Raw genomic sequence first — 23,888 nt, 5'->3', positions numbered from 1 at the left:
TCCTAACGACAGACGCCGAGTCTTGCCATCATTCTTTATTTACGTGACTAATAAGCTCTCTGGATGCATTTCAAGGAAATATCTTGGAAAAGACAATCTGGAAATTTCAAAATACAGCCCCAGCCTGAACCCACCCCCCTCCGGGGAGCAGAGCACCGGGCCGGGGATGGGGGGGACACACACAACCGGGTGCCCCGCGGAGGGTGGCAGCGGGGAAGGGACCCCCCCCATTCAGGATGCCAGCACCGGGGGTGGACCCACCCCACGCCCCCGGGACACGTCCCCGGGGTGAGACCGGCCCCCCCGGGCTCTGAGAACCCACATCACGTTCACCGGGGGGGCCGCACCCACTCACACGCTCACCGGGGGGGGGCACCGGCGTCCCTCGCCCCCCCGCCTCCCCAGCCACTTACCGGGGACTGACGGCGGCTTCCAGTCACCCACCGGGAGGGACACGGAGAACCCACCCACCTCCCCCGGCACCTACCGGGGGGGGGCACCGAGACCAGTCACCCAGCGGGGGGCGGGGGGGCACATTGCGGTCCCCCCAACAGTTACCGGGGGGGTACAACGACACCTCCCAGTCCCCCTCAGGCACTTACCGAAGGATCATGATCCCTCCCCGGTCACCCACCGAGGGGGCCCTCAAACACCAACGGGGGGGGCGGGGGGCCGGGGAACCCCTGGGGCGTTACCGGGGGGCACAGCAAGACCCCTCCGGTCGCCCTCAGGTACCCGACAGTGGCATCGCCCTCCCGCCCCCGGTTTTCCCGGTCACTCACGCAGAAGGGGGGGCCAGGAGCCCCTCGCATCTCCTCAGCCTCTCACCGGGGAGGGCCTCGGCCTCACACCGAGCGACACCCCCCCCCCCCCCCATTTCCCCGGTCATCCGCCGGGGTCCGCCCGTCACACACCCGGCAGCGGCAGGACCGGGCCCCCCCCGCCCCATCCCGTGAGGGGGCCTCCCCCCCTATAACGACGCCGGTGCCAACCCCGCCGGTGCCGCCCGCGGGGCTCCGGCCAGGGCCTCGTGGCGGCCGCCCGCCCGCCGCGGGGCCGTGCCCGCCGCCCCACGCCCGCCGCCCCTACCTTACAGGCCTGGTAGCTCTCGAAGGCGCGCAGGGCGCTCTCCGTGAGCTTGACGTGGAAGACGGAGACGCGGGTGCCGCGGCCGAGGCGGCCGCAGGACAGCCCGTACCCGCGCTCCGCCTGCAGCGCCGCCATCTTGGGACCGTCTCCCCCTCCGCGCCTGGGCCGCCGGGGCCTCCCGCTGCCGCCACGCCCCCTTATGCATTATGCATGAGCCGTCCGGCCGCCTCTCCACCAGCCCCGCCCACCCGGGGCGCCTGTTGCTGGGGCGAGGAGGTGGGCAGCGCGCGCTCCCATTGGCCAGACCCCGCCGGCCGCCAAGCCGGATTGGGTGATAGGAAAAGAAGGCGGGGATATGCAAACGAGAGCCGCGGGGCATGGCGGGGAGGGTGGTTTGGTGCAGCCCTCCAGCGCTGGAGGAGCCCGGAGGAGGGGGCGGCGGGCGGGCATCCCCCAGCCCCCGGGCATCACCCCCCGGGCACGGCCTGGGGGCCCGGGCGCCCCCCCCGGCAGGGCCTACAGGCTGCGGGTTCCCCCCCAGGCAGGGTTCGTACGCCCAGTCCTCCCCCCCGCCCCAGGCAGGGCTCGCAGGCCCCAGGCTCCCCCCCCCGGCAGGGCCTGGGGCACCCCAGGGCGCAGCTCCGGTGCTCTCCAGGGCCAAGCAACCCCAGCCGTGGAGCATCCCCTGCCGCGGAGGTTGCTCCCTCCTGCCACAGCTGCAGCAGAGCTGTGCGCGGTCCGTCAAAATTCCCCCTTTGCCCCCCAAATTAAACAGCCACTCCCGGCCGCCGCTGCAGCCACGGGCGTGTGGCAAGAGGGGGGACAGCCGGGAAAAGCATCGCCCCTCGCCCCCGGCCCTCGCTGGCAATGAAGAGGCCCGAGCGTGAAGGAATTGTCCTTTATTTATTTGGGAAGTTCACAGTCGGTTTGGGGTGGGAGGACAGTGCTACAACCCCCCCGTGAGCAGAGCTGAGGCCGGGGCAGCGGCGGGCCCTGGGGATGGCCCCGGGATGGAGAGAGCTGCAGAGCAAAGAGGGACCCCCGAGAGCTTGGACCTACAAGAGACAGCCCGGAGAGGAGGTCTCCGGTGCTCCCCTCCCGCCGCGTTTCTTTGGCTTCCTTTGGACATTGCACGCTCTGGGGAAGTGCTGAGGAGGGGAGCGGGCGCCTGCGGGAGGGCTGAGCCGCTGGCAGCCCCCCAGGACATTGGGAATCTCGCTGCACATGCCCCCGGGCACATCCGCACCGCTTCCCTTCCCGCAGCTGGGCCAGCCGCAGAAACCCCCGTGCCCGTTCGTACCCACGCGGCTTCCTTCCACGTGCCTCCTCCTGCCTGTCCCGCCATGTCGGCAGGACCACGGCGCCCGCTGGGGCTCACCGGGCTGGGGACAGTCACAGCGTACCAGTGTGCGGAGCTCCCGCTCCCCCTGACACACTCAGGGCTGGGGGCTGAGCCCCCGCCGCCCAGGAGGCTGCTCGGGGGTCTCTGCTCTGCCCGCGGCTCTGTCCCCACATCTGTGCCCCGCCTGCGCCGGGAGGGATACGGGGGGATGTCAGGAGGGGGATCCGGCACCTCCAGCAGAGAAAGCATCCGTATTTCTGCAACAGCAAGTCCATGGGGAGGGGTCGGCGGAGCCCCAGGGAAGCCCCTTGGCGGAAGACAGGCACATCCCGGCGCAGGTCCTGTGCCGCGGGGCCGCCCCGCCACCATTCTTAGTTCCTCGCTGCAATGACCACGGACAAGGCCACGCCGCCGAGCGCGATGGCTGTTGCACCGAAGAGCCACTTCCAGGGGATGGACTAAGGAGGAGAGACGAGTGAGGTGATGGGATGCGTGCGGTGTGCTGCGAGCCCCGCCAGCAGCGCGGACGCGCAGCCCTGCCTGCGCTGGCATGGGGCCGCGGGGCAGCACCGAGCTCCCAACACGCATCCGAGATAACGCAGCCCAAAAAGGCAAGTGCTGCGTCGGCTCTGCCCAGCTGACCGCGCTTTCCACCCGTGCAGCCAGCGGGCTCCCGAGCACAGCAGCTGGGAGCAAAGTCCGGACCCTCCAGCTGGCATCGCCAGGTCCCAGCGGACAGAGCCAGGAGCACAGCCGCAGCTATTGGCGTTTTCCTGGCAAGGCTGCCGCAGCACGGGCCCCCAGCTCCCGGCAGGCTTGCTGCCCTGACGCAGCCCACCCCGTGGGTCACATCAGCATCCCTGCGCCTGGGAGCAGGACCGCATCGACCCCCTGGACCTGGGGGACACTAACACATCCCCTGTGCCCAACCCAGCGCTCCCCACCCCAGGGGTGACCCCCACCCGCTCTGCCACCCCCCCGGGAAGGTCAGCGCCAGCCCTTACCCAGGGCAGCTTGTCTTTGCACTTCCCCGGGGTCCCGGCGGCGGTGGGATTCCCGAGCATCTTCCTGTACATCTCCGTCTCCACGTTCTTCTGGTCCGCATGCTTCTTCACCAGCTTGGAGAGCTCAGCGTGGATGGTCTGGGGAGGAGAGCGCAGCGCTGCAGTTATCGGCCCTGCACCATCCCTGCGGTGCAGGGCAGGGGACGGGGACCGCAGTGCCACCACCAGCAGGTCCGATCACCCTGGGGCTGTACAAAAGCTTCATGGAACAGCTCAGAAGCAGCCAGGGGGGGCTGATGGCCTGACCCTGCCCCACTCCCCTGCACTGAGGGGCTGCACCAGGCTGGCGTCAGACACCCAGGCTGGGGCTGAGTGCCCCTCTATCCTTTCTGGCCACCCAAGCTGTTCCCTGCTTGGCAGCAGGGAGCAGAGCCCAGGGCTGATGCCTGACATCAGGAAAAGGATTTTATCCTTTAATCGAGACGGAAAAGTTTCTGCCTCGGGGACAGACGTGCCTGAGCTCTCCCACTTTTCTGTCTGGAAGCAGGCTGGGAAAGCGGGCTTAAACTCAGCCTGGTCTGAAGCGGGATTGCAGCAAGACCCGGGAGCGTGTCGGCACCTGCCCGGCTGTGCTGAGCGGCGGCGATGGCTGGGGCTGGAGGCAGAGCTGCGGGAGAAAGCTCTGCGTCCTGCGCGGACGCTCACAGGCTCCCAAAAAGCAGCGAAAAGTGCCGGCGAACCAAGGCCGGCACCGCCAGCCATTCCCCCAGCCCGCGGTGGCAGGAAGGGTGCCGCGGCCGTGCTGTGCCCTCTGCTGGGGACGCCACGCTCCGGGCGGCTCCGCCGCCTTCTCGAATCACCGGCATCGCCACCGGCCACCCGCACCGGCTCCAGCCCACGTCGGCTCACCCAGAGACCGGCCGGGACTTCACCAGACCGTGCCACGCTTGGCACCGCAGCCTTGAACATGAATCTTTGGACGTCTGGAGGATGCAAAGCAGCAAAGCACCTGCAGGCATCCCCGAGCTCAGCGGGGCTGGCGCGGTGGTGTAGGACAAACGTCGGCATCTCCCCCTGCTCCCAGAACGTGCGTTTCCAAGGGGTTAGGAGAAGGGAGCCCAGCGGCTGATGGTCTGTAACAGCTGAAAGGTGCCAACAGCCCCAGAGAACCAGGTTTCCTCATCCGGAGCAGGTGAAGCTGAGCATTTCTCGACTGTTTTCACCACCGGTAGCTGTAGCCCGTGACTCACTGACGCGTGTTTAACGCTGCTGTCTGGAGTGGCACCGCCACTTCCCCAGGAGTCCCGGCAGCCAGCCGGAGAGGCCAGTAATTTGCTGTACTTGTGGTTTCACTGGTAACGTCACTGCCAGGCATTTTGATTTTTCACCCCTCTCCAATTAAAACCTTCATCTGAATGGGCTGGCGAGCAGCAGTGACGTGCTGGAGACACCCGGGGGGGGCTGCTCCCGGTGCTGCCTGCGTCGCTTGTGCTGCTCACGCACCTCCGCCATGGCTGCCCACCCTAACCTTGTCAGCAAGCGAAGGGTTTGAGATCCTGCTCATCCCTCCCCGCGGGTGATCTCAGACCACGAGCTCTGGGGCTACCGAGCACCTGCTTTCACAGTGCCCCATCCTCCCCGTGACCTTCAGGCACCAGGAACACGACATCAATCGCAACGGTCTGGTGAAACACGCAGGAAAGAGGCGGATGAAACGACAGACCCAGTCGAGGACTAAAGCCCACCTGTAGAACCAAGCCCCCCGCCTGGACTCTGCGCAGGCAGCACCTCCCCTGCCTCTCCCCCAGCTCGCTGCTGCTGGGGCCATTTCCTAGCGCAGGCTTTTGATTTCTCCCGAGGCTCCGGCCCTGCAGCTGATCATTAACCAACAGGAAATTCCTGACCCAGAGCTCGCCCTGGCCCGGGCGCTGGACCGAGGTCTGGTCTTTCTGGGGCCGCTCCCGCCGCCCAGTGAATCACGCTTCGGGCTGCTGAGCGAGTCCGCGGGGACTCGGCTCTGCTCCATTTCCCGCAGCTGTGGCACGAGCCGCTGGAGCCAGCCGGGGAAGCCGGAGCAGCCAGGACCGTACACGCAGGATCGCTGAAGCAGGGATGGGTTGGCAGCCAGTCCTGCCACCGCAAGGACCAAAGGGCAAAAAGGGAGTCTCGCAACACGGAGATAAGGGACCCACCAGCCCAGCCAAGCTCAGACGTTGCACCATGGGGTGCATCACCCCATGGCTGCCTACGCCCTGGGGGCTATTTCCAGCCTCTCTTCATGGAGGAAGCTGGGAACAGCTACAGGGGGCTTCAGCCTTCCACGGGGGACACTGAGGTTTGCAGGGACACGGACAAGAGGAGGGCGTCCTGCTGACACCCAGCTCAGCAGGATCACCAGCAGCACACAGCAGCAGCCTACCTTGTTTGAAGGCTCCAGCTTCAACGCCGCCTTTAAGATGGGGATGGCCTCTCTGTATTCGCCCTGCTGAGCCAGGACCTGGAAAGCGAGATACAGATTGAGCAGGAGGACTCGGGCCTGTGCCTCGGTCCTGCCCTCCGTCTGCCGTGGCTGGGCCTGGCCACGCCGTGGAGAAGAAACGGCAACGCCTGCCGCACGCCCGGCCTCACCTTGCCCTTTCGGAAGAGAGCCTTGATGTTCCCCGGCTGATGCTCCAGGACGAGGTTACAGGACTTGAGGGCTGCCTCGTAATGGTCCAATTTAAGCTGAGACGCTGCCAGGTTGTTGAGACATTTCACCTTCACGTCCAGCAGCTCAGCCTCCTCATCCGGGCTGAAGTGGACTGCAAAGACCCCAGAGCCGGGTTACAGGGGGAAGGGAGCCCAGACGACCCTCGCCCGGGGCAGGAGCAGGTACCTTTCGAGCTGGAGCCTATGACCTTGAGCGCGATATCGTACGAGTTGATGGCCAGCACGTAATCTGCCTGCTGGTAGAAGAAGTTGCCACGCTCCCGCTTGCGGTTGGCCAGCTCTATCTTCTCCTTCCCGCTCAGCAGCTCCAGGTCCGGCGCGTCCCGAGCCGCCAGCAGCTCCACCTCCAGGGTGATGGCCGCGTTGGGTGGGACATCAGGGCTCCTGTGCAAAGAGGGGCACAAAGCCATGTCACCGTTGCCACCTCTGCCAGTTCCACGAGCCACTGGGCCACATAGATTTAGTACCGTGGCCCAGAAATCAGAGCCACAGAAGCTCCCTGGGACAGGGCACGATGCAGATCGTCCCCTCCCCAGGCAGGATACATTGCCATCCCCTGCACGTGGCAAGCGAGCCAGGTCTCCCTGCCCACGGACATTGGGCTTGTTGGTTGGGCTGTCACCGGGAGCGCAGGGGACAGCTTTCACAGCCCTGTTTGGGGCCATCCTGCTCCACCCCGCGCCCTCCCCACTCACCTGCCCTGAGCGCCGTAGCAGTACTTTGCATCTGACATGATCAAAGCCGTCTCTCCCATTTCCAGGAGCTGCACGCACAGGTCCAGAGCCTACAGGGAACAACATCGTGGGGAAGGAGCACAAGCAAGGGCAGAGGGGCCGCTTCTGACCCGCAAACGGGGACGTCACCGACCCCAAACCCTCCCTGCGCCCCCTGAGGCGAGGTCCTGCCCCACAGGGCAAAAGCAAGGCAGCGATGAAGCCGGACAAGCTTCCTCCCAGCCCTGACCTGCAAGACGTCGCAGTCCCCCAGCGTGAAAGTGAGGGCAGGGTTGTCCTCCACCACGCTGCCGTCCTCCAGCGTGGCCTTCAGGCGGACGGTCACGTCCTGACCCTTGCGGGGACGGGTGTCCACCCCCTGGCCTGGCACCAGAGTCTTCTTCTTGAGCAAGCCGCTCCCTGGGCAAGGAGAAGCAGGAGGCACATCAGCCCACGGCCGGGCAGGAAAATCCTCACTCCCACCGCCCCGCTCTGAGTCCCAGCCGGCCTTCATGGCGCGGGGAGCACTGGTGGAGCCGTGGGGAAGCCCGAGTGGCCCCACAAGCCGAGCGCCCTCCTTCCCCAGGCTCTCACCCAAAACATCGAGCCACTCCTGGGGGTCCTGCTCCGAGGGCTGGGTGTCCTCCCGCGGTGGGGCCAGCGGCCTGCCCACGTCCTCCAGCGGTGGCAGCTCGCTCAGGTCCTCCTCCTCCTCCTCCTCTTCCAGGACCTCGAAATCCTCCGCCATGTCCAGCTGAGCGCCGTCAAGCGTCGACGACGGCTCGGTGCCGGTGCCTGCCCGGCCCGGGGAGCCGCTCCTCGGTTCCTCCCCGCTGGAGGCCATCGCGGCGGAGCAACCTGGAGAAGGGAGAGAGGACGGGGGTCGGGCCTGCGCTTACGGCGGGGGGACGCGGCCGCCAGCCTGGACAGCGCCGGGGCCCTCCGGGGGGGGGATGCGCGGCTCCGGCAGGGGAGACCCCGCCGGCCCCGGGGAGGGAACGGGCCCCGCGGGGGAGAGACGCGGCCCCGGGCCGGTGCCGGTAGTGGAAGGGGCCGCCCCGCGCGCCCCCCGCCGCCATGTGCCTCCCCCCCCCCGCCCGCGGGGCTCCACGTCAACCGTCACGCGCCGGGACTCCCCCTAGCAACGGCCGCCGCGCGCCCCCCGCCGCTCCCACCTGGCCCGCGAACCCGCGGCCGCCGGCCCCGCCCCGCCGCTCCTATTGGCCCGGCACCGCCCACCGCGCTGACGCCATTGGGTGGTGAGGACGCTCGTCAGCGAGGCGGCGGAGGGCGCTCAAGCGCTGCCTTAAAGGGGCGGCCGCGCAGCACCCGCCCCGCGGGGCGGGGAGGAGCCGGAGCGGGGGGCGCCCGCCGCTGGGCCATGGCTCGAGGGCCCGTGTGTGCCCGGGGTGCGGTGGTCTCGCCACTGGCACTGGTACTGGGGTGGCCCCGTGACGCCCGGGGGCTCCGGGCCCTCTCCCTCCACCAGCCGCCACTACTTCCGGCTCGGTGCCGTGACGCAAGGGCGCGCTGACGTCGCGGGGTCGCGCTCAGCGTGACCCCCGCACCCGGAAGCGAGGCGCGGCTGCCGGTGCCGCCCCCGGTGCCGCTCCCGCTCCCGTCATGTGAAGCGGCGGGACGGGCTCCCCCAGGTGCGCGGGTGCTGCCGGCGGGAGGCCCCGGGGTCACCGGGAGGGGCCCAGGCCCGCATCCCCCCCGAGGGAGCCCGGTACCGGGGAGGGGGCACGCTACCGGGGCCGGGAGGCGGGCAGGGGACACAGTCATCGGAGCCGGGTGCGTGTGGGGCCGCCTTGGGACCGGGCACGGCGGCGGGAACGGGGGGGTAGCTCCGGTACCGGCAGCGTGGCAGGGCGGAGGGGGCCCCGTTACCGGGGACGGGGGGGAGAGGGTCTCCGTTACCGGCCCTGGGGGAGCGGGAGGCTCCCGCCCCCCCGGCTGAGCCGCCCCTCGCGGTCCCGCAGGCCGCGATGGAGCCCACGGCCTCGCAAGTGTTCTGCGGGCGGGTGCTGGGCATGGTCAACGCCGAGGACGTCAACGCCATCATCCTGGCCCAGAAAAACATGTGAGTCCCGGGGGAACCGACCTGCGGGGAGCCCGGTACCGGCACCGGGAGCCTCCCGGGGTCTTTGCCGAGCTCCGTCTGCTTCCCCCGCGCAGGTTGGATCGATTCGAGAAGACCAACGAGATGCTGCTCAACTTCAACAACCTCTCCAGCGTCCGCATGCAGCAGATGAACGAGCGTTTCCTCCACCACACCAAGACGCTGGTGGAAATGAAGAAGGATCTGGACAGCATCTTCCGGAGGATCCGGTGGGCAACGGGAACGGGGACGGGAACGTCGCTGCCAGCGGGGAGGGAGACGGCGCGGAGAGCGCAGGGTGGCTCGTCAAGGTCTAGGTGGGCCGTGGGGGTGTTAAAACAGGACACGAGTAGGAGCCTGGGGGGGTTTTGGAAGTAAAAATAATTGGAGAGGGGAAAACGCGCGGCCAAGGCAGCGGGAGAGGAGCCACCGAGGCCGGAGCTTTAGGATTCCGTGATTCTGCTCCAGCCGGGATGGTCCGCGCTCCCTTGGGATCGTTACGAAATGCGGGACTCAAAGAAACACCTGATGTGCTGAGAGGGGGTGACGGGAGCGCTCGGGGGGCCGGGGACGGACCCCCAGGAACCCCCTGGGATTTGTTTACGTTGTCCGTAACCACCGGAGAGCGGAGGGAGCCGGCCGGGCAGCTCAGCTGCGGATCTGTCAGCTTCCCCGTCAACGTGGCTCGCTCTCTCCTCCCTTAGGACGCTGAAAGGAAAGCTGGCGAAGCAGTACCCGGAGGCTTTCAGCAGTGAGTGATTCCTTCCGACGCGTGGGTATTCCGTCGGTTTTCTTCCCGTGCGAAGAGTCCCTTTCCCTAAGAACGCGTGAGGCGGCTCTCGGGAGTCGGGAGAAGCTGATGAGACGTCCAGGCGCATGGCTGCTGCGCTAAAAGCCTGGAAAGCTTCTTGATTATATTACATGCAGTTGCAAGAAGTCACAAATGGCCGCTAATATAAGTGGCGCCGTTTTTTTATTGATTACTGTTATGAGCAGCCAAAATTTAGAATTAGAAATTAGGAAATTCTTCTGCTGGGGCATCTCTGGCGTTGCGCTGACAGCGCCTCGTCTCGTGTGGCCGCAGCAGCGAAACTAACGTTTGCGTCTTCCCTTCCAGACATCCACGAATCTCCCATCCTAGAAGACGATGACGACTTCGACCCTGTCCCGAAAAGCACGACAACCACCATCGCTACCTCTGAGCAGAGCACGGAGTCCTGCGACACCAGCCCTGACATCATCTCTCCCACCACAAGTCAGGATTTTGAGGATTTATCCCAAGGCCAGTACGATTTACCGGCCGTGAACGGACAGAGTCTCACAGATGAAGACACGGCCAACGACCTGGACTAGGTGTGCGGGTCCTGCGCCGCCGCCCGCCCCCACGGAACTTTCTACCTTGTATTTATATTTGTGTGTTGCTTTTTTCGGGAAGAGGGAAGCGAAGGCTGAGAGAAGCCGAGTGAAGAAGGAAGGGTGCCCTTCTGCCTCTAAACTGCCACCGTAGTGTAAACCCCGCGACTTGCTTCGGGGTAAATAAGTAAAACGTGGGTTTGAAATGCCTCTTGTGCCTTTCTCATTTGTGCGGTCAGGAGAGTGGCAAAACCCCACCTTGGACGTAGACTTTGGTGCAGAAGAGCCCGTTTGGGGCACGGGTGGTTTTTTCTTAAGGCACGCTGTCTCTGAGGCTCACGGGCGTGCCCACCAGCGCTCCGGCTTTCCCGCGCGTCTGCCCGTGCTGCTAACGGACTCGTGCCGGCTGCCTCCCCGCGGCTGCTGCGTTTCCCGCCTGTGGGAAGAGCCCGAGCCGGGTTTCCCTCTGCTTCTCGCCTGCACTCGCACCTCAGCCCCTCGCACGGGGTTCCTGTGGCCGCGCGGTCGGCCTGTTCCCTGCCTGGCTCCTCACGGTGTCCGGGGGACGGGCCTGGGCTCTTCGTGGGCTGAGGGGGCTGGGGGGAGAGTGTGGGGCTGGAGGCCCGGGCTGTGGGCTTGGGGCCGGTTTGGGGCCCGGTCTTGAGGCCTGGGGGCCGGTCCCGGTGCCGTGGGGCCGGTTTGGGCCCGGTCCCGGTGCCGTGCGAGGCGCTGACGGGGCCCGCCCCGTGGTACCGGTGGCGCGCTGGGAGCTGCTGGCGCCTGCGCACTGCGACTCGATGGAGAAAGGGGCGGGGCGATGACGCGCCGGTTGTGACGCAGTGGCGGGCGGCTTCCGGTTCCGGCCTCCCCTTTCCTCAGCAGCGAGGCGGCGGGTGCGCGCGGTGCGGGGCCGGGGCCGGGGCCGGGATCGGGATCGGGATGGGGATCCCGGGGCGGGAATCCCGGGGCGGGGTGTCGGGGGCTCGGTCCTGGAAGCGGGAACGGGGGGTCGGGGGACTGCGTCCCAGCGGGGGGCGGGCATGGCGGCGGCGGGGCCCTGTGTGTGTGGCGGGGGGGACACACCGGGGCCTGTCCTGAGGGCCGGGGCTGACGCGGCCGCCGCTCTCCGCAGACGGTGCCAAGATGCAGATCTTCGTGAAGACGCTGACGGGCAAAACCATCACCTTGGAGGTGGAGCCCAACGATACGATCGAGAACGTCAAGGCCAAGATCCAGGATAAGGAAGGTACCGCTGGGACGGGGGAACCGCGGGGCCGCCGCCCGCCCCCGCACCCCTGCCGCCCTCCACCGCCGTGCTTTCTCTCTCGCAGGGATCCCCCCTGACCAGCAGCGCCTGATCTTCGCGGGCAAGCAGCTGGAGGACGGCCGCACCCTCGCAGACTACAACATCCAGAAGGGTACCCCGGGCCGCCAGCTGGATCCCGGGCTGGTTTTGGGGGGTGCCAGCTGCTCCCCAGCAGCGCCCGGCCCCACCGTGACGCTTCTTTCTCATTTCAGAGTCCACCCTGCACCTGGTTCTGCGCCTGCGGGGCGGCATCATCGAGCCCTCCCTCCGCCAGCTCGCCCAGAAGTACAACTGCGACAAAATGATCTGCCGCAAGTACGTCCCCGCGGGGTGGGGACCCTGCTCCGAATCCCCTTCCCCGGGGAAAACGGGGCTTTGGTGACGTTTTTTCCCCCCACCTTTAGATGCTACGCCCGCCTGCACCCCCGCGCCGTCAACTGCCGCAAGAAGAAGTGCGGGCACACCAACAACCTGCGCCCCAAGAAGAAGGTCAAGTAGAGCAGGCAGCGGCGGCCCTGCCTGCGCCCTGCCCGCGCCCTGCCCGCGCCCCGCCAATAAAGCATCACAGCGCTCAAATCGCTCCCGTTTTGTCTTGGTTTTTTTTTTGCCCCGAATTGGCGTGTTTTTCAATAAAAGACTCGCGTGGGTGTGCTGTAGGGCTGGTGGGGAGCGAGGAGGAGAGCGGAGGCGATGCCGGGTGGTGCCTGCAGGTGGCGGAGGAACCGCGCTCCGCCGCCGCGCTCCGCCGCCGCGCTCCGCCTCCGGGCCTGCGCCGTGCGACCGGGGCCGGGGCCGGGGCCGGGCCATGGTGAGCGGGACCGGGGCACCGGGAGCGGGGCCGGGGTGGGGAGGGGGCCCCGGGGCGTGGGCAGGGGGGGCTACGGAGCCGGTCCGCTTCGTGCACGCGTGGCTGGGGAGTCCCGGGGAGTGGGGGGGCCCTGGAGCCGGTCCGGTTCGTGCACGCGTGGCCAGCGGGATGCAACGGCCGGTGCGGTCCGTGCACGGGCGGGGGGGGGGGGGGGAGGCGGTCCCGGTGCCCGTCTGTTTTGTGTGCACGGGGCCGGGGGGGTCCCGGGTCGTGGGCAGAAAAGTGGGGGGGTCCCGGGTCTGTTCCGTGCACGGGTGGGGGTCCCGGTGCCCGTCTGTTTTGTGGGCACGGGGCCGAGGGGGTCCCGGTGCGTGGGCAGGGGAATGGAGGGGTCCCGGGCCGGTCCGTGCACGCGTGGCGGGGGGGGTCCCGGTGCCGGACTGAGCTCAAGCGCTGTGGCTGGGCTCAGCCTGGGTTCCCCAGGGCCGGCACCGACGAGGGGGCTCGAGGCCCCAGCACCCGGGTGAGACCCCCGGGCAATGCCGGCTCTGCCCGGAGCCCGTTAGCGGGAGCAGACCCACCCTGGGTGGCGGCGGGCACCGTGCCGGTGGCACCGTCATCCCACACCGCCACCGTGCCCTTCCCTCCGCAGACGGGCGAGGCCGTGAAGGCGCTGCTACGGCGGCTCCAGGCGCTGCAGGGCGAGCGGGCCGAGGCGTACCGGCTCTTCGAGGAGTGAGTACCGGCACCGCCGCTGCACCGTGGGGACGGGCACCCATGGGGACGGGACCCAGCTGGGGCGGGCAGGGGCACGCAGCATCTCCCAGGGTGGGGGATCCCCAGCGAGGCCTGAATCCCCCATCCCGATTTTTTTTGCATCCTGATGGGAAGAGGCTGCCAGGGCAGAGCAGCAGTCGTTGGGGCGGCTGATGAGCTCCAGCTGGCAGGGGGACGTCCGCGCCGGACACCTGTATCCTATTTTAGCATCCGACAGGAGATGATGGACTTCCCGGGACGCAGGCTTGCGAGTGAAAGGAAAAAAAAAAACCAAACTCCCCCAAAAAAGCAGCTGCCAAGCCCATCCCTTGCAAGGGGTGAAGCTGCCTGGTCACGGGGACCGAGCGCTGCCAAATCTGGGCAGGAAAACATCCCGGTGCTGCCTGCAGTGGGCTGAGCACCGGCATGGCAGGGTGTCACCATCCTGGTGCCCCCCATGTGCGGTGACGGTGGCTTCTCCCCCCAAACCCGTCCCCAGGGGCCACCGGGCGTACCTGAGCAGCGCGCCCCACTATGACTTCCCGCGCTACCGGCAGCTGGTGCACGAGATCACGCTGGCCTTCAGCGGCATCTCCCGGGAGGTGCTGCGCATCGCCGGGCGCCTGCGGGATGAGCTCGCCCGCCCCGACCTGGCCCAGCACCTCGCCCGCCTCCAGGAGCGGGAGCAGGAGAAGCTGCAGCTGGTGAGTGCCGGGCTGGGGGGGGGTCCCGCCGCTGCCCGAGGCAGGGTTGGGGCTGCTTTGGGGGGGGGGTCTCAGCTCCCGCCGTGTCCCCACCGCAGACGGCGCAGCTCCAGCTGGCCCGGCAGCAGGCGCAGGACCAGCCCGAGGTGGACGCCCATCAGCAGGAGGTGCGGGAGCTCAAGCACAAGTAGGTGGTGGCCCCACTGCCGTCTCCCCTCTCCCCCCATTTGGGGACGGCGGCATCCCCCCGGTCCGGGCTGGGAACTGGGCGGGGGGGCGGGAGCCCCTTCCCCGCGTTTCTCCCCCCCTCCAGCCCCGGGGGGGGCCCAGATGGTGCCTTCAAAAGCGCCCTCGGCCGCAGCCCCGGGGAGGGTTTGGCGATGCCGCGCGGCCGCGGTCCCCTCGGCCTCCCTGGGCTGAGTGTTTCATAAACAGCGCGGGGAAGGCGAGGCGGCCCAGATAATACGCTCCATATGGGCTTTATTTATAGTTTCCATCCGCTCTCGTAGGCTAATTAAAACCATTGAGGCAATCAGCGAAATTCTCCAGGACCTCAAGTACGATTCGGAAGAAGTCGAGTGATGGGTGTCCCCGTGGGAATGGCTGAAGGGGCCGGCCAGTGGAACGGGGGCCCCACTCGTCCCCCTAGCCCCCACCACGCCACCTCAGCGAGGTGGGCACCTTCCCCCCGACCCCTTTTCTTGGGCATGGGTTGGAAGGGGTAGAGGACCCCCCCTGGGAGCAGTGGGATCCCCCCAAATCCTGAGCATCCCTCGGTGGAGGGGTCCGGCGTGGGGCTGGTTCCCCTCCCTAGCTCTGCTGGCCGCACGGGGGCTTTCCCCAAGGAAAACCACAACCCGCAGTGCCGAGGGGCCGCCTTGCTTTGACCCCCATTGCTGGAGCCCTGGGGGCAGCAGCCCCCCCAAAACCACCTCTCGGAGATCAGCTGTGGCCCCAGCCCCACAGCAGCTCCGGTGCCCCACAAGTGCCCTTTCTACGGTCATCCCACAATAAACCTGTCCCCACGGAGCTGGCCTGAGTCGTGTGCTCTAACGGGCTTGTCCCCCACCCAGTGCCCCCCTGGGACAGGGCGAGGAGGGACACGGGTCCCGTTTGGCTGCCCGCTGCGTCCCCGTCCCCGCGCACTGCTGCCGCTCCGCTGACGCAGACCCCGGTGGGGTTTCAGAGGTTTATTGGCATTAAGCTTAAATCTGTTCCTAATTGACTGAAATGGAACCAAAATAAGGCTGGTTTGAATCAAAATTGGAGCAGGCACTGGGCAAACCCCAGCAGCCTCAAACCAGCCCGCGTGGCTCCCCGGGGATGGACCCCCCCCCGTGCGCTCGCACGTGGGTCCCCGGGGAGAAAAACAGCCAAAATCGCTTCCTGGGGGGGCTGCGCTGAGGGTGGGGGGACACCGGGGAAGCCCCCGGTGCCCCTTTCATCCCAGAGGCTGCTCCGGCTGGCGGTTAAGGAGCAAAGCCTCCGCACCCCCCCCGGCCAGGCGAGACTGGGGGGTCCCCTTGCTGCCGCGGGGTGTGAGCGGCGCAGCGGGGGGCCGCGGTCCCACAGGGCCAGCGGCACGCGAGGGGCTCCTGGCCCCCCCCGCCTCACCCCAGCCCGTCCCCCGGGGCTGCGGGGCTGCACTTCGCCCCGGGCGCCTTCCTGCTCCCCCCCGGCGGGGCCGGAGTGGGCGCGGGTGGTCCCGGGTGGGCGCCGGGCGCCCCGTGTCGTCCTGCCGGCGCTCGGTCCCCCGGGGGCTACAACTTATCGCTGGGAAGAACCTGCGGAGAGGAGCAGAGCCCCGCGTCGCCGTCGGCCGTGTGCCCCGGGGTTGGTGTCACCCCACGTCCCCTCCCTCAGCATCCCAGGGGTGGGGGGTCACCCCGCATCCCCCCCATCCCCACCCGGCCGGGGAAAAGAAGTGCGAAAGGCTCCTTACCTACCTGGTTGCGTGTTTTGTGCGATTTCTGCAGCCACACGCGCCACTGGTCGTAGAGCTTGATGCCGAGGTTGGAGCAGCCGTAGGCGTGTTTCTTCACCCACCCGAAAAACTGCTTCAGCTCCCGCCGCAGCGTCGTGTTTTGCTCCCCCCCTTTGGGGTCGCAGCCCCCCGCCGCTCGCTCTGCGGGGACAAGGGGGTCAGCGCCGCCGTGGGGGGACGTGGCTCAACCCCCCCGTCGCCACCGTGCCGTAAATAATGGTGGGCGAGAGGAAAACGAGCGGCTTTTTGGCTTCCTGCTGGGAAAGCCGAGCTCCGAATTGGCTCCTTTGCAAGAAATCCAGGTGCCGGGCACGGAGCGGGGAAGGGCCCCCCCGGCACATCCCGCGTGCGCAGGGGAGGGGGAGCACAGCGCCGCCGGCATCCCCTCCCTGCCCGCCAAACGGTGCCGGCGGCGCTCACCGCTGCGCGGGGTGGAGGCGGCGGTGGGGTTGCTCCAGTCGCTCCAGATGCCGGCTTTTTTGGAACCGTAGATGCCGAAGGGATTGCAGCGCACCTGGACGAAGTAGACGGTGCCGGGGCGGAGGCCGGCCAGGCGGCAGGAGGTCTGGTTGCCCACGTCATCCACCACCTGGGGAGGGAGGGGCGGGCAGCGCCGGCACGCTTGTGCATCCCGCGCCGTAGCCCGCCGTCGGCGGCTGATGCCGACCCACCTTCCACTCCGAGCTGTCCTCCACCCGGTACTGGATCTGGTACTTGGCTTGGAAGAGGAAATCCTTGAGCGCCGGCGGGGAGCTCCAGCGCACGCTCAGCTGGTCCTCCAGGTCCCCCACCCGGCTGACGTGCACGTCCGACGGCGGGTCGGTGGTGACTGCGGGGACACGGCAGGGGCCGGCGCAGGCAGCGCCGCGGGGGTTAAGGAGCCGCAGATGCGGAAAAGAAAAAAAAAAACACAACCCCAAAACTCGGAGAAAACAGCCTAATTCGATTAGGAGCAATTCTGCTCACATATCGCCCATTTCCTGCGGCCCCCCCGACATCCCACCGCGTGAACCCGCCGCCTGCCCCCCCCCGTGAGGTCACCGCACGGCGGTGACGTCACGATGCCGTCGCTCACCCACGTCGAGGATGTCCAACATGACGACGTCAGAGACGGCCACCCCCAGCCGGTTGGACGCCTCCACCCAGATCTCGTAGGGCGTGAAGAGGGCCAGGTCCTTGGGGATGTGGCAGGAGTAGGGCCCGGCCGTGTGGTACTCCTGGCACGTGTTGTCTCGGCCGTACCACCTGCGGGCGGGCGCTGAGTGCCGGTGCCGGCACCGCCGGGTGCCGCGGTCGAGCCGAGGATGCTCGCCCATCCCCGGAGGAAATGGCGGCTCCCGGCGGGGACCGCGGCTCATTTATCTGCCACTCAGCACCGCCGGCATCGCGCTGCCGAGGTGTTGGGTTACCGGCCCCGCGGCGGCCGCTCGCGGCTCATCCGGCGGTTCCCAGCTCAACCGGGGCCGCGCCGTTTCTCCTCACCCTCCTCCTCCCCGGCACGTACGGAGCGTGGCTGCCCGCCAGCGCTCGCGGCGGCTGAGACCCGAGGAAACTCATCGCATCCCCAAACGGGGGCCGGCCAGGAGGCGTCGGGCTCCCCGTTCCCCGCCGCCCCGTAAGCCTTCAAATCCCACACTGGTGGTTTTGTTTTTAAGAATAATAGGGACTGGGGGGGTGGCCCCACCTGAGCTTGTACTTGAGGGTGTAGTTGGTGTGCAGGAAGGTCTCCCCTTCTGTCCCCGGCGCCCATTTGCAGGTGAGGTCCTTCATGTTTTTGGACCAGCAGGTGATGTTGACTGGTTTTTCTGGGGGTACTGGGAGAGGAGAGGAGAGGAGAGGAAAAAAAAAAAAAAAAAAAAAAAAAAAGAGGCAGAGGGGGATGAAAAGGCGACCGCCGGCCCTGTGGCTGCAAACGCGTTCGCTGGAGGGGTTTAGGCTCCTGCCCGCTCCTGCCTGCACCCGGCCCCTGCCCGCACCCGCCTCCGGAGCTGTTTTCTTTCAGCAACAGCAACCCGAAAAACAAATCCAAGCTGTGTTCCCAGTTAAGCCTCTGTATTCCTAGGACGTAGCATCGTCCTTAAAATAGCCCGAGATAAAATCTTACGATTATTGATTCGGACAAGTGTAATTTTACCGAGGGTTTGCCAAAACGGCCTTTCTGCTGCGCGCTCCTGCGAGCCGGAGGCTGCGGCGGCGGGTCGGGGCACAAAGCGTGGAGAGGAGCTAAAAACGAGCCGCCGCAAGCGACCGCGCGCAAGCGTTGCAAGCCCACAGCGCGTTTTGGCAAGAACCGGGGTGTTAATCCCCTGGGGATCCCCAAATCCTCCCACGGCTCCGTCGGGACCCGCAGCTTCCCCCCCCCCGAAACGGCAAAGCAGCGCCGGAGCCGGGTGAAACCCGGCACGTGCAACCGCGCCGGCGCCGCCGACGTACGTCCAACGTAAAGGCAGGAGCCGGCCAAGATGCCGCCGTCTCTGCTGTGACACACCAGGTTGTCCCCCGACTGCTGCTTGGAGCCGTTGAGGCGGGCGAGGGCCACGCTGAGCGTGGTGGGGCCCAGGGCGGCGTAGGAGGCGGCGGGCAGGCGCCGGCCGTTCAGGGTCCAGTACAGGTCCTCGGCTTTCAGGTGAAAGTCCGGGCTGACCGTGCACGTGGCGACCAGCGAGGAGCCGATCAGCAGGGTGGGGTCTTGGGGGGAAATCACTGCGGGGTCTGCAGCCGGAGAAATGAGGGGGGGAAAACAATTTATATATATATCTATTTTATGTATATTTAAATGTATTTTATATCTACTTTATATATATTTAAAGATATTTTTTATATTTAAATACATTTTATATCTATTTATATATATTCAAATATATTTTATATATTTAAATATATTTTATATCTATTTTATATCTATTTTTACAGATAAATACATTTTATATATCTTTAAGTATATTTTTACATATATATATAATTGTCACAGCACAGCCCCTTGCAGCAGTGCTCGCCCTGCTCCGAAGCCGAGGCGGGAGCACACGAGGCGCCGGGCTCGGCCGCGCTCTCCCCGCGAGCTCGGGGGCTCCTCGGCGGGGCGGGGGGGTTCAAGCCGGGAAGCGCCGACAGCCTTTGGGGAGCTTTGCCGCGCGAGGCTGGGGGGTCTGGGCGACGCGGTGGTTTTTCCAGGGCTGGGCGGGGGCTGGGCTGTGGCTGGGCTGTGGCTTTGGGAATTTTGCACGACAAAAGGATTTCTAAAGCAACTATGGAAAGTTTTTGGGGTATTTTTTTTTTTTGCCCCCCTTTTCCAAGGACGCTGGCCGGCAGCCCCCCCGGAGCACGCCGCCGAGGGCCGGGCAGCCCTTCCCGGCAGAGGCCGGCACTGACCACCCGCCTAATCCCAACCATGTGCCGCCGGGCTCTGCCAAAACCCATCGCTCGCACCTCGGCACGCGGTCCCTGCGCCAGGACACCCCGAGGGAGCCGGCCCAGGGCCCCCCCGAGGGTGGTCCACACCGGGGAGCCCCTCCGGCATGGCAAAGCCCCCCCACGCTGCTTTATTTTGAGACCCCTCTGCCGTGAGGCTTCAAAGAAAAGGCTCCCCCGACCCCGCTCCGGGGTTTCTCCGTGTCCATCAGCCTTATCGGCTCCATCCGCACGCGCCAGGCTAATATCCCAAATTACCTCCCGGAAAGTGCCGCGACCTCCTCTCCCCTCCGACCTCCCCGGCCCCTATCGGCTTTCAGCGCCCGCCGGCCGCGCCGGCTCCCACCCCGGCGCCAATTAATGCTCCAAAATCCTCGTTACCCTGGCGAGATCTTAATTAGCGGTTCCTGCCGTTGCGCAGGGGATGCTGTTGAGGTGGGTGTAAAAGCATCCGGGCGTAAAAGCACCCGGGACACCCTGGTGCCGGGTACCCCGAGCATCCGCGGGCAATGGCACGGGTCCATCCCGAAGCAAACCCTTCCCCGGGGGGTTCAGCCCCCGACTCGCCCCATCCTCCAGCGGGGCCTCCAAAAAAACCAAAAGCATCCCCAGCTCTGCCGACGACCCCCCCAGCACCCGCTCCTCCGTCAGCCGCGCCGGCGCTGCTCCAGCTCCGCCGATCACCGCCCCGGCGCTCCGGGCCCTAATTCTCCTAAGTCTTCGTCTAAACAGCACGGAAACAACACGAGCGCCGTAAAACAGACACGTTTCCCGTCCTCCGAACGGGACCCTCTGGAGGGATAGATGTATATTTTCTTTTTCCCCCTGCAATTTTTCCCCCCCCCGCTCTGTGCGGACACCGCGCCGAACATGTGTTTTAAAAGGGAAAAGTGTGAAGTTTTCAGATCGGAGAGGAAAGGGCCGGAGAGGCGCAGGCAGCCTCTGGAATGTGTAAGTCACAACAAAAATACCTGCTCGGGGGTTTTATGGCTTTCCTATTAAAAAAAAAAAAATGCTGATCAGGTGCTAAGTAATGCTATAAAGTAAAACCACATTTCCAAGGTGTCGGGAACGTTTATGCTTTTCTTCCGAAGGGCTGGATTTCATTTTATTTTTATATCAGTGTTTTAAGGAGTTGGGAAAGAAAAGAAAAAACCCTCCGGTAAGTGTCAGAAATCACGCAGTTAAAAAAGATTTATTAAGACATGCAGGGGGTTAAAGAAAAATATAAATAATTGTCCTGAAGAACAAAAGGAAATTTGGGCAGCCCTGAATTCTGCAAGAAAAATAAATTTAAAAATATATATATATATATTTAGAGCTCTTCTAAAGCTCAAGCAACGAGGTTTGCAGGCGGATACGGCACCCGAAAATGCTTTATCCCTCCTTTCCACTATCTTTTTCCCCTTCTCCTCTCCAACTGGCATTTCTGGTGCCCATCCCTCAGCTCGAGGAGGGATTTATAAAAAGCCCAGGCATTCCAGCGAGCGCGACCGAGCTGAACCGAGGGGAAACATTCGCTCTCTAAAAGGAGATTTGGCTTCGCCTTTCCCCAGCGCCGCACGTCGAGGGGCCGCGGGGCGAGCGCTCGCCCCGGACGGCTGCGCCGGACCCCGATGGGGGACGGAAAATGGGGGTCCCAGGGGTGTGGAACCAGCTGCGAGCGGCACCGGGCATGCCCATACTGGGGTGAGCCGAGAGGTGCGGGGTCAGCCCCAAAGGGGTCCGGCCACGGCCCCACGTTGTCCCCAGTGGGATTAACCCCTCCGGCCCCCGGGAAGGGCACCGCTCCATGCCGAAACCCACCTCGATTCCGGAGGCTCTCGTTAACGGCTCCTAAAGGGATTTTTGGAGCATTTTTCCTCCCACTGCTGCTGTAATTCCTGCCCTAATTATTGCTCTTTGAGACCTCCCCATTAACGACACATATGGGTCAAGGGGTATGCGACCCGGGTGGCCGGGACCCCGCGGCATCGCCGGTGCCGGGGACGCGGGAGCGGTGGCTTTTCTTGGCGGGACCCGTTTGTGCGTCGGAGCGAACATCCATCGCCTTGAGAAATTCCCATCATAGGGAGGAAGCCAAACTTCCTGCTGTGGGGAACGGGATCTCGCCTCCCCTTTGCTCGGGCCGGAGGGGAAACAACGAGGCGACGGGTGGGACGGAGGCTAATTTGGATTTAGGGCTCTGCAGGGAGTGGGGAGCCCTCCCGTGTCCCCCCCCCCCCCCCATGGCGAGGGGGGACCCCGATCCCCGCGGGGCTGAGGCCGCCCACAGCTCAGCCCACAGGTGGCACCTCCCGGACCTGCCACCGCCGGGTGGGACCCCCAAATGGGCATCATTGCGGAGCCCCCCAGGGGTATTTTTTGGGGGGGGGATTCATTGTTCTCCGTGGGGGAGGGAGCTCCCTATTGTTCTGGGTGGGGAAAGGGGATTCATTGTTCTCTGGGACGGGGGGGGCACGGCTCTCCGGGGGGAAGGGGGGGTCCCCGTTGTTCTCAGCAGGAGGAGGGGGGGTCCCAGAGGCTCTGAGGGGGGGAAAAGGGGGTCATCACTCCCGAGGGTGGGAGGGGGTCGCGTGGGGAAGGGGTTCGCTATTGTTCTCCGGACGGAGGACGGGGGTTTCCATTGTCCTGGGTGGGGAATGGAGCCGCATTGTTCTCCGGGAGGGGGGTCTGCATGGCGGGGGGGGACACGGACGACAAGGGGGGACTCTCCTCGGGGAGAGGGGTCCCTCTTCTCCATGGGGAAAGGGGTCCCTCGCTGCTCCCGGGGGAGGAGGGGGGGTCCCTGCTGCTCCCGGGGATGGGGGAACAGAAAAAGGTTCCTCTATTGTTCTCTGCGGGGAGAGGGGGGGGGGTCCCGGCTGCGCTGCGGGGACGGGGAGAGAGGGGGGGTCCCGGCTGCCTGCCGGGGGGAGATGGGGGGTCCCGGCTGCCCTCCGCAGGGGACTCCCCGCTACCCTACGACGCGCAGCCCCGAGGTGCGCCCGGCGATGCCCCCGCCGCTCCCGGGGCCGCTCCGCATCCCGGCGGGGGGAACACGGACGCCACACGGACCGGCACCGCCCGGCCCGCAACGAACGGGGGAGCCCTGGGGGGCTCCGCGCAGCGCCCGCCCCGGCCCCGACGGGACCCCCCGCATCGCCCCCCGCGCCCACCTTGCGGGAGCCGCCCGGTGCTCCCGGTACTCACAGGCGAGCGGCTCGGCACGAAGGAGGCGCAGGCAGAGCAGGAGCAGGGAGGGGAGCAACGGCAACGGCGGCATGGCCGGCTCCGGTGCCCGTCGGTGCCCGGGGCGGCGGAGCGCACCGGCACGTCCGGGGAAGTCCCGAGCAAGTCTGAGCAACCCCCGGTTACCAAAGCCCTAAATGCCGCCCTGGCCCCGCCCCGCCCGGCCCGGGCCCGCCCCCGGGGGGGCAGAAAGGCACCGGCCCCGGGGCCCCACCGCCCCGCGCCGGTACCGGCCCCGGTACCCACCCCCGGTAGGCGATGCCCGCCCGGCAGCGCCCGGTGGTGCCGCGGGATGCTGCACCCCCCCCGGCCCGGGGCCGGTGTCCCGCTCCCCCCCAGCCCCGCGGTAGGTGAGTAAGAGCCGCCCCGGGGCCGCCTTCCCACGGGTGACTCATGCGCGGCCTCCACGGACCCTCCCGTGCCCGCGGGGCCGCTCCCGGTGCTGCACGCGCGGCCGGGGCGGGTCGTCCCCCCCCATCAAAAGTGGTCTTTAGGAGACCAAGATCCCGTTATTACTTTTTTTTTGGGTGAAAACAGGAATATCTTCCCCTAAATCCCGATGTTTTCTACTGAGCCCATCATCTCTGGCTTTTCCCCCAAAAAAGGTGGGAAAAACTCCCCAAGTGGCTTCAGGCCCCCGCCGGGTTGGGGCTGCATTTGTCCCCGGGGGTCCCGTGCAGCCGGGTGGTGGTGGCATGTCCGGTTGTGCCACCGGCACCGTGGCAAAGCCACCAGCTTGGGCATCACACCCCCATCCCGGTGCCTCCTCCTGTCCCCCCGCCTGGGACTCGGTGGCACCGAGAGCCTTGCAGACCCCGGGGTGGGTGGCAGAGCCCTGGGACAGCAGGTCCTGGCTGTGGCAAGGCCACCGTCCCCGAGCATGGGTTGTCCCCAGCTGCGTGTCCTTTAGGTCTGCCTGAGCCTTGGGGTGCGGATGGGGTGCAGCAGGGTGCCGCGAGAGCACCCCACGCCGGGGGGTGCCTGGGTCCTGTTCCTCCCCAGCAGAAGGGACACAGAAGGACCCAGTGGCCCTGACCCTAAGGTTGGGATGGGGCTGGGAGCCCCGAGGCCTGGGGACTGCTGCCATGGCCGGGGTTTGCAGATGACTCTGGGGGTTCAGAGCTGGGGGGGGCCATTTCCAGCCCATGGGGACATTGTCTGGTGGCTTTCCCTGTCCCTTTGCTCCCTGTCCCAGCTCTGCACCCTGCATCCCCTCGGCTGCGAGGACAGGGACATCAATCGCTCCCTGCAGGGGATGGAGCGTGGGGGGACAGAGCCGGGGGTGGCAGGGAACATCGGCATGGCCCAGGGTGCCCCTCCCAAAGGGGTGACACCATGAGCCAGCCCCTGCCCCATAGCACCGGGGGGGGCTGAGCCCTG

General features: G+C 66.4%; 6 protein-coding genes across 11 annotated transcripts in view; 3 read left to right on the top strand and 3 right to left on the bottom strand.

Annotated features, from left to right (window-relative positions):
- The window catches only part of ELL (elongation factor for RNA polymerase II), a 56,532-nt gene extending 55,188 nt beyond the window's left edge, over window positions 1–1,344 (bottom strand). For both annotated transcript variants that reach the window (XR_012677573.1, XM_075175617.1), the window contains exon 1: window positions 1,090–1,344. Coding sequence is in view for 1 of the 2 variants with exons in the window: in XM_075175617.1 (XP_075031718.1) it covers window positions 1,090–1,224 (135 nt within the window). In the remaining variant the exon portion in view is untranslated. The remainder of the gene's footprint in view (window positions 1–1,089) is intronic.
- Window positions 1,345–1,973: 629 nt separating this feature from the next.
- Window positions 1,974–8,983, bottom strand: FKBP8 (FKBP prolyl isomerase 8). Of its 2 annotated transcripts, none has more exons than XM_075175643.1 (9): window positions 8,962–8,983; window positions 7,452–7,715; window positions 7,108–7,277; window positions 6,840–6,928; window positions 6,311–6,528; window positions 6,064–6,236; window positions 5,855–5,932; window positions 3,436–3,573; window positions 1,974–2,889 (listed from the first exon to the last, which is right to left on the bottom strand). In XM_075175643.1, exons 2-9 carry the CDS (start codon window positions 7,699–7,701, stop codon window positions 2,803–2,805), a joined length of 1,203 nt encoding a protein of 400 aa, XP_075031744.1. In that variant the 5' UTR covers window positions 7,702–7,715; window positions 8,962–8,983; the 3' UTR covers window positions 1,974–2,802. The 2 variants fall into 2 exon arrangements, with proteins under 2 accessions (XP_075031744.1, XP_075031742.1); XM_075175641.1 differs by lacking the exon at window positions 8,962–8,983 and adding an exon at window positions 8,033–8,135.
- KXD1 (KxDL motif containing 1) lies at window positions 8,106–10,521 on the top strand. 3 transcript variants are annotated; one of them, XM_075175676.1, is made up of 5 exons: window positions 8,106–8,509; window positions 8,840–8,940; window positions 9,036–9,188; window positions 9,663–9,709; window positions 10,076–10,521. In XM_075175676.1, exons 2-5 carry the CDS (start codon window positions 8,846–8,848, stop codon window positions 10,309–10,311), a joined length of 531 nt encoding a protein of 176 aa, XP_075031777.1. In that variant the 5' UTR covers window positions 8,106–8,509; window positions 8,840–8,845; the 3' UTR covers window positions 10,312–10,521. The 3 variants fall into 3 exon arrangements, with proteins under 3 accessions (XP_075031777.1, XP_075031776.1, XP_075031778.1); XM_075175675.1 differs by having other exon boundaries at window positions 8,156–8,509; window positions 9,036–9,275; XM_075175677.1 differs by lacking the exon at window positions 8,106–8,509 and adding an exon at window positions 8,562–8,651.
- A 569-nt stretch (window positions 10,522–11,090) lies between these two features.
- UBA52 (ubiquitin A-52 residue ribosomal protein fusion product 1) lies at window positions 11,091–12,197 on the top strand. 2 transcript variants are annotated; one of them, XM_075175686.1, is made up of 5 exons: window positions 11,091–11,204; window positions 11,444–11,557; window positions 11,643–11,729; window positions 11,830–11,932; window positions 12,022–12,197. In XM_075175686.1, the coding sequence occupies exons 2-5, from the start codon at window positions 11,455–11,457 to the stop codon at window positions 12,113–12,115; spliced, it is 387 nt and encodes a 128-aa protein (XP_075031787.1). In that variant the 5' UTR covers window positions 11,091–11,204; window positions 11,444–11,454; the 3' UTR covers window positions 12,116–12,197. The 2 variants fall into 2 exon arrangements, with proteins under 2 accessions (XP_075031787.1, XP_075031786.1); XM_075175685.1 differs by having other exon boundaries at window positions 11,118–11,213.
- A 180-nt stretch (window positions 12,198–12,377) lies between these two features.
- REX1BD (required for excision 1-B domain containing) lies at window positions 12,378–14,914 on the top strand. Its single transcript, XM_075175683.1, has 5 exons — window positions 12,378–12,425; window positions 13,078–13,160; window positions 13,681–13,885; window positions 13,984–14,072; window positions 14,395–14,914. The coding sequence occupies exons 1-5, from the start codon at window positions 12,423–12,425 to the stop codon at window positions 14,465–14,467; spliced, it is 453 nt and encodes a 150-aa protein (XP_075031784.1). The 5' UTR covers window positions 12,378–12,422; the 3' UTR covers window positions 14,468–14,914.
- CRLF1 (cytokine receptor like factor 1) lies at window positions 14,886–22,542 on the bottom strand. Its single transcript, XM_075175092.1, has 8 exons — window positions 22,470–22,542; window positions 18,303–18,626; window positions 17,554–17,683; window positions 16,945–17,114; window positions 16,541–16,698; window positions 16,290–16,458; window positions 15,832–16,010; window positions 14,886–15,110 (listed from the first exon to the last, which is right to left on the bottom strand). Exons 1-8 carry the CDS (start codon window positions 22,540–22,542, stop codon window positions 14,886–14,888), a joined length of 1,428 nt encoding a protein of 475 aa, XP_075031193.1.
- Window positions 22,543–23,888: the final 1,346 nt, after the last annotated feature.

The sequence above is a fragment of the Calonectris borealis genome, chromosome 28 (genome assembly GCF_964195595.1).
Source record: "Calonectris borealis chromosome 28, bCalBor7.hap1.2, whole genome shotgun sequence".
Lineage (NCBI taxonomy): Eukaryota > Metazoa > Chordata > Aves > Procellariiformes > Procellariidae > Calonectris > Calonectris borealis.
Note: the sequence above shows the minus strand (reverse complement) of the source record. Positions and strands in the feature narration are given on the sequence as shown.

Excerpts from the sequence above, each read along its gene's own strand:
- FKBP8 (XM_075175643.1), bottom strand. The coding sequence starts at position 7,701 with ATGGCCTCCAGCGGGGAGGAACCGAGGAGCGGCTCCCCGGGCCGGGCA. Across the intron at positions 6,929-7,107 it reads GGGACTGCGACGTCTTGCAG|GCTCTGGACCTGTGCGTGCA; the intron begins GTCAGGGCTGGG and ends TGTTCCCTGTAG. Across the intron at positions 6,237-6,310 it reads CATAGGCTCCAGCTCGAAAG|TCCACTTCAGCCCGGATGAG; the intron begins GTACCTGCTCCT and ends GGGTCTTTGCAG.
- KXD1 (XM_075175675.1), top strand. The coding sequence starts at position 8,846 with ATGGAGCCCACGGCCTCGCAAGTGTTCTGCGGGCGGGTGCTGGGCATG. Across the intron at positions 9,276-9,662 it reads GGTGGCTCGTCAAGGTCTAG|GACGCTGAAAGGAAAGCTGG; the intron begins GTGGGCCGTGGG and ends CTCCTCCCTTAG. Across the intron at positions 9,710-10,075 it reads GTACCCGGAGGCTTTCAGCA|ACATCCACGAATCTCCCATC; the intron begins GTGAGTGATTCC and ends CTTCCCTTCCAG.
- UBA52 (XM_075175686.1), top strand. The coding sequence starts at position 11,455 with ATGCAGATCTTCGTGAAGACGCTGACGGGCAAAACCATCACCTTGGAG. Across the intron at positions 11,730-11,829 it reads AGACTACAACATCCAGAAGG|AGTCCACCCTGCACCTGGTT; the intron begins GTACCCCGGGCC and ends TTCTCATTTCAG. Across the intron at positions 11,933-12,021 it reads GACAAAATGATCTGCCGCAA|ATGCTACGCCCGCCTGCACC; the intron begins GTACGTCCCCGC and ends CCCCACCTTTAG.
- REX1BD (XM_075175683.1), top strand. Across the intron at positions 13,886-13,983 it reads AGCAGGAGAAGCTGCAGCTG|ACGGCGCAGCTCCAGCTGGC; the intron begins GTGAGTGCCGGG and ends TCCCCACCGCAG. Across the intron at positions 14,073-14,394 it reads GTGCGGGAGCTCAAGCACAA|GCTAATTAAAACCATTGAGG; the intron begins GTAGGTGGTGGC and ends CCGCTCTCGTAG.
- CRLF1 (XM_075175092.1), bottom strand. The coding sequence starts at position 22,542 with ATGCCGCCGTTGCCGTTGCTCCCCTCCCTGCTCCTGCTCTGCCTGCGC. Across the intron at positions 17,115-17,553 it reads ACCCTCAAGTACAAGCTCAG|GTGGTACGGCCGAGACAACA; the intron begins GTGGGGCCACCC and ends GCCCGCCCGCAG. Across the intron at positions 15,111-15,831 it reads CGCACAAAACACGCAACCAG|TCAATTAGGAACAGATTTAA; the intron begins GTAGGTAAGGAG and ends GTTCCATTTCAG.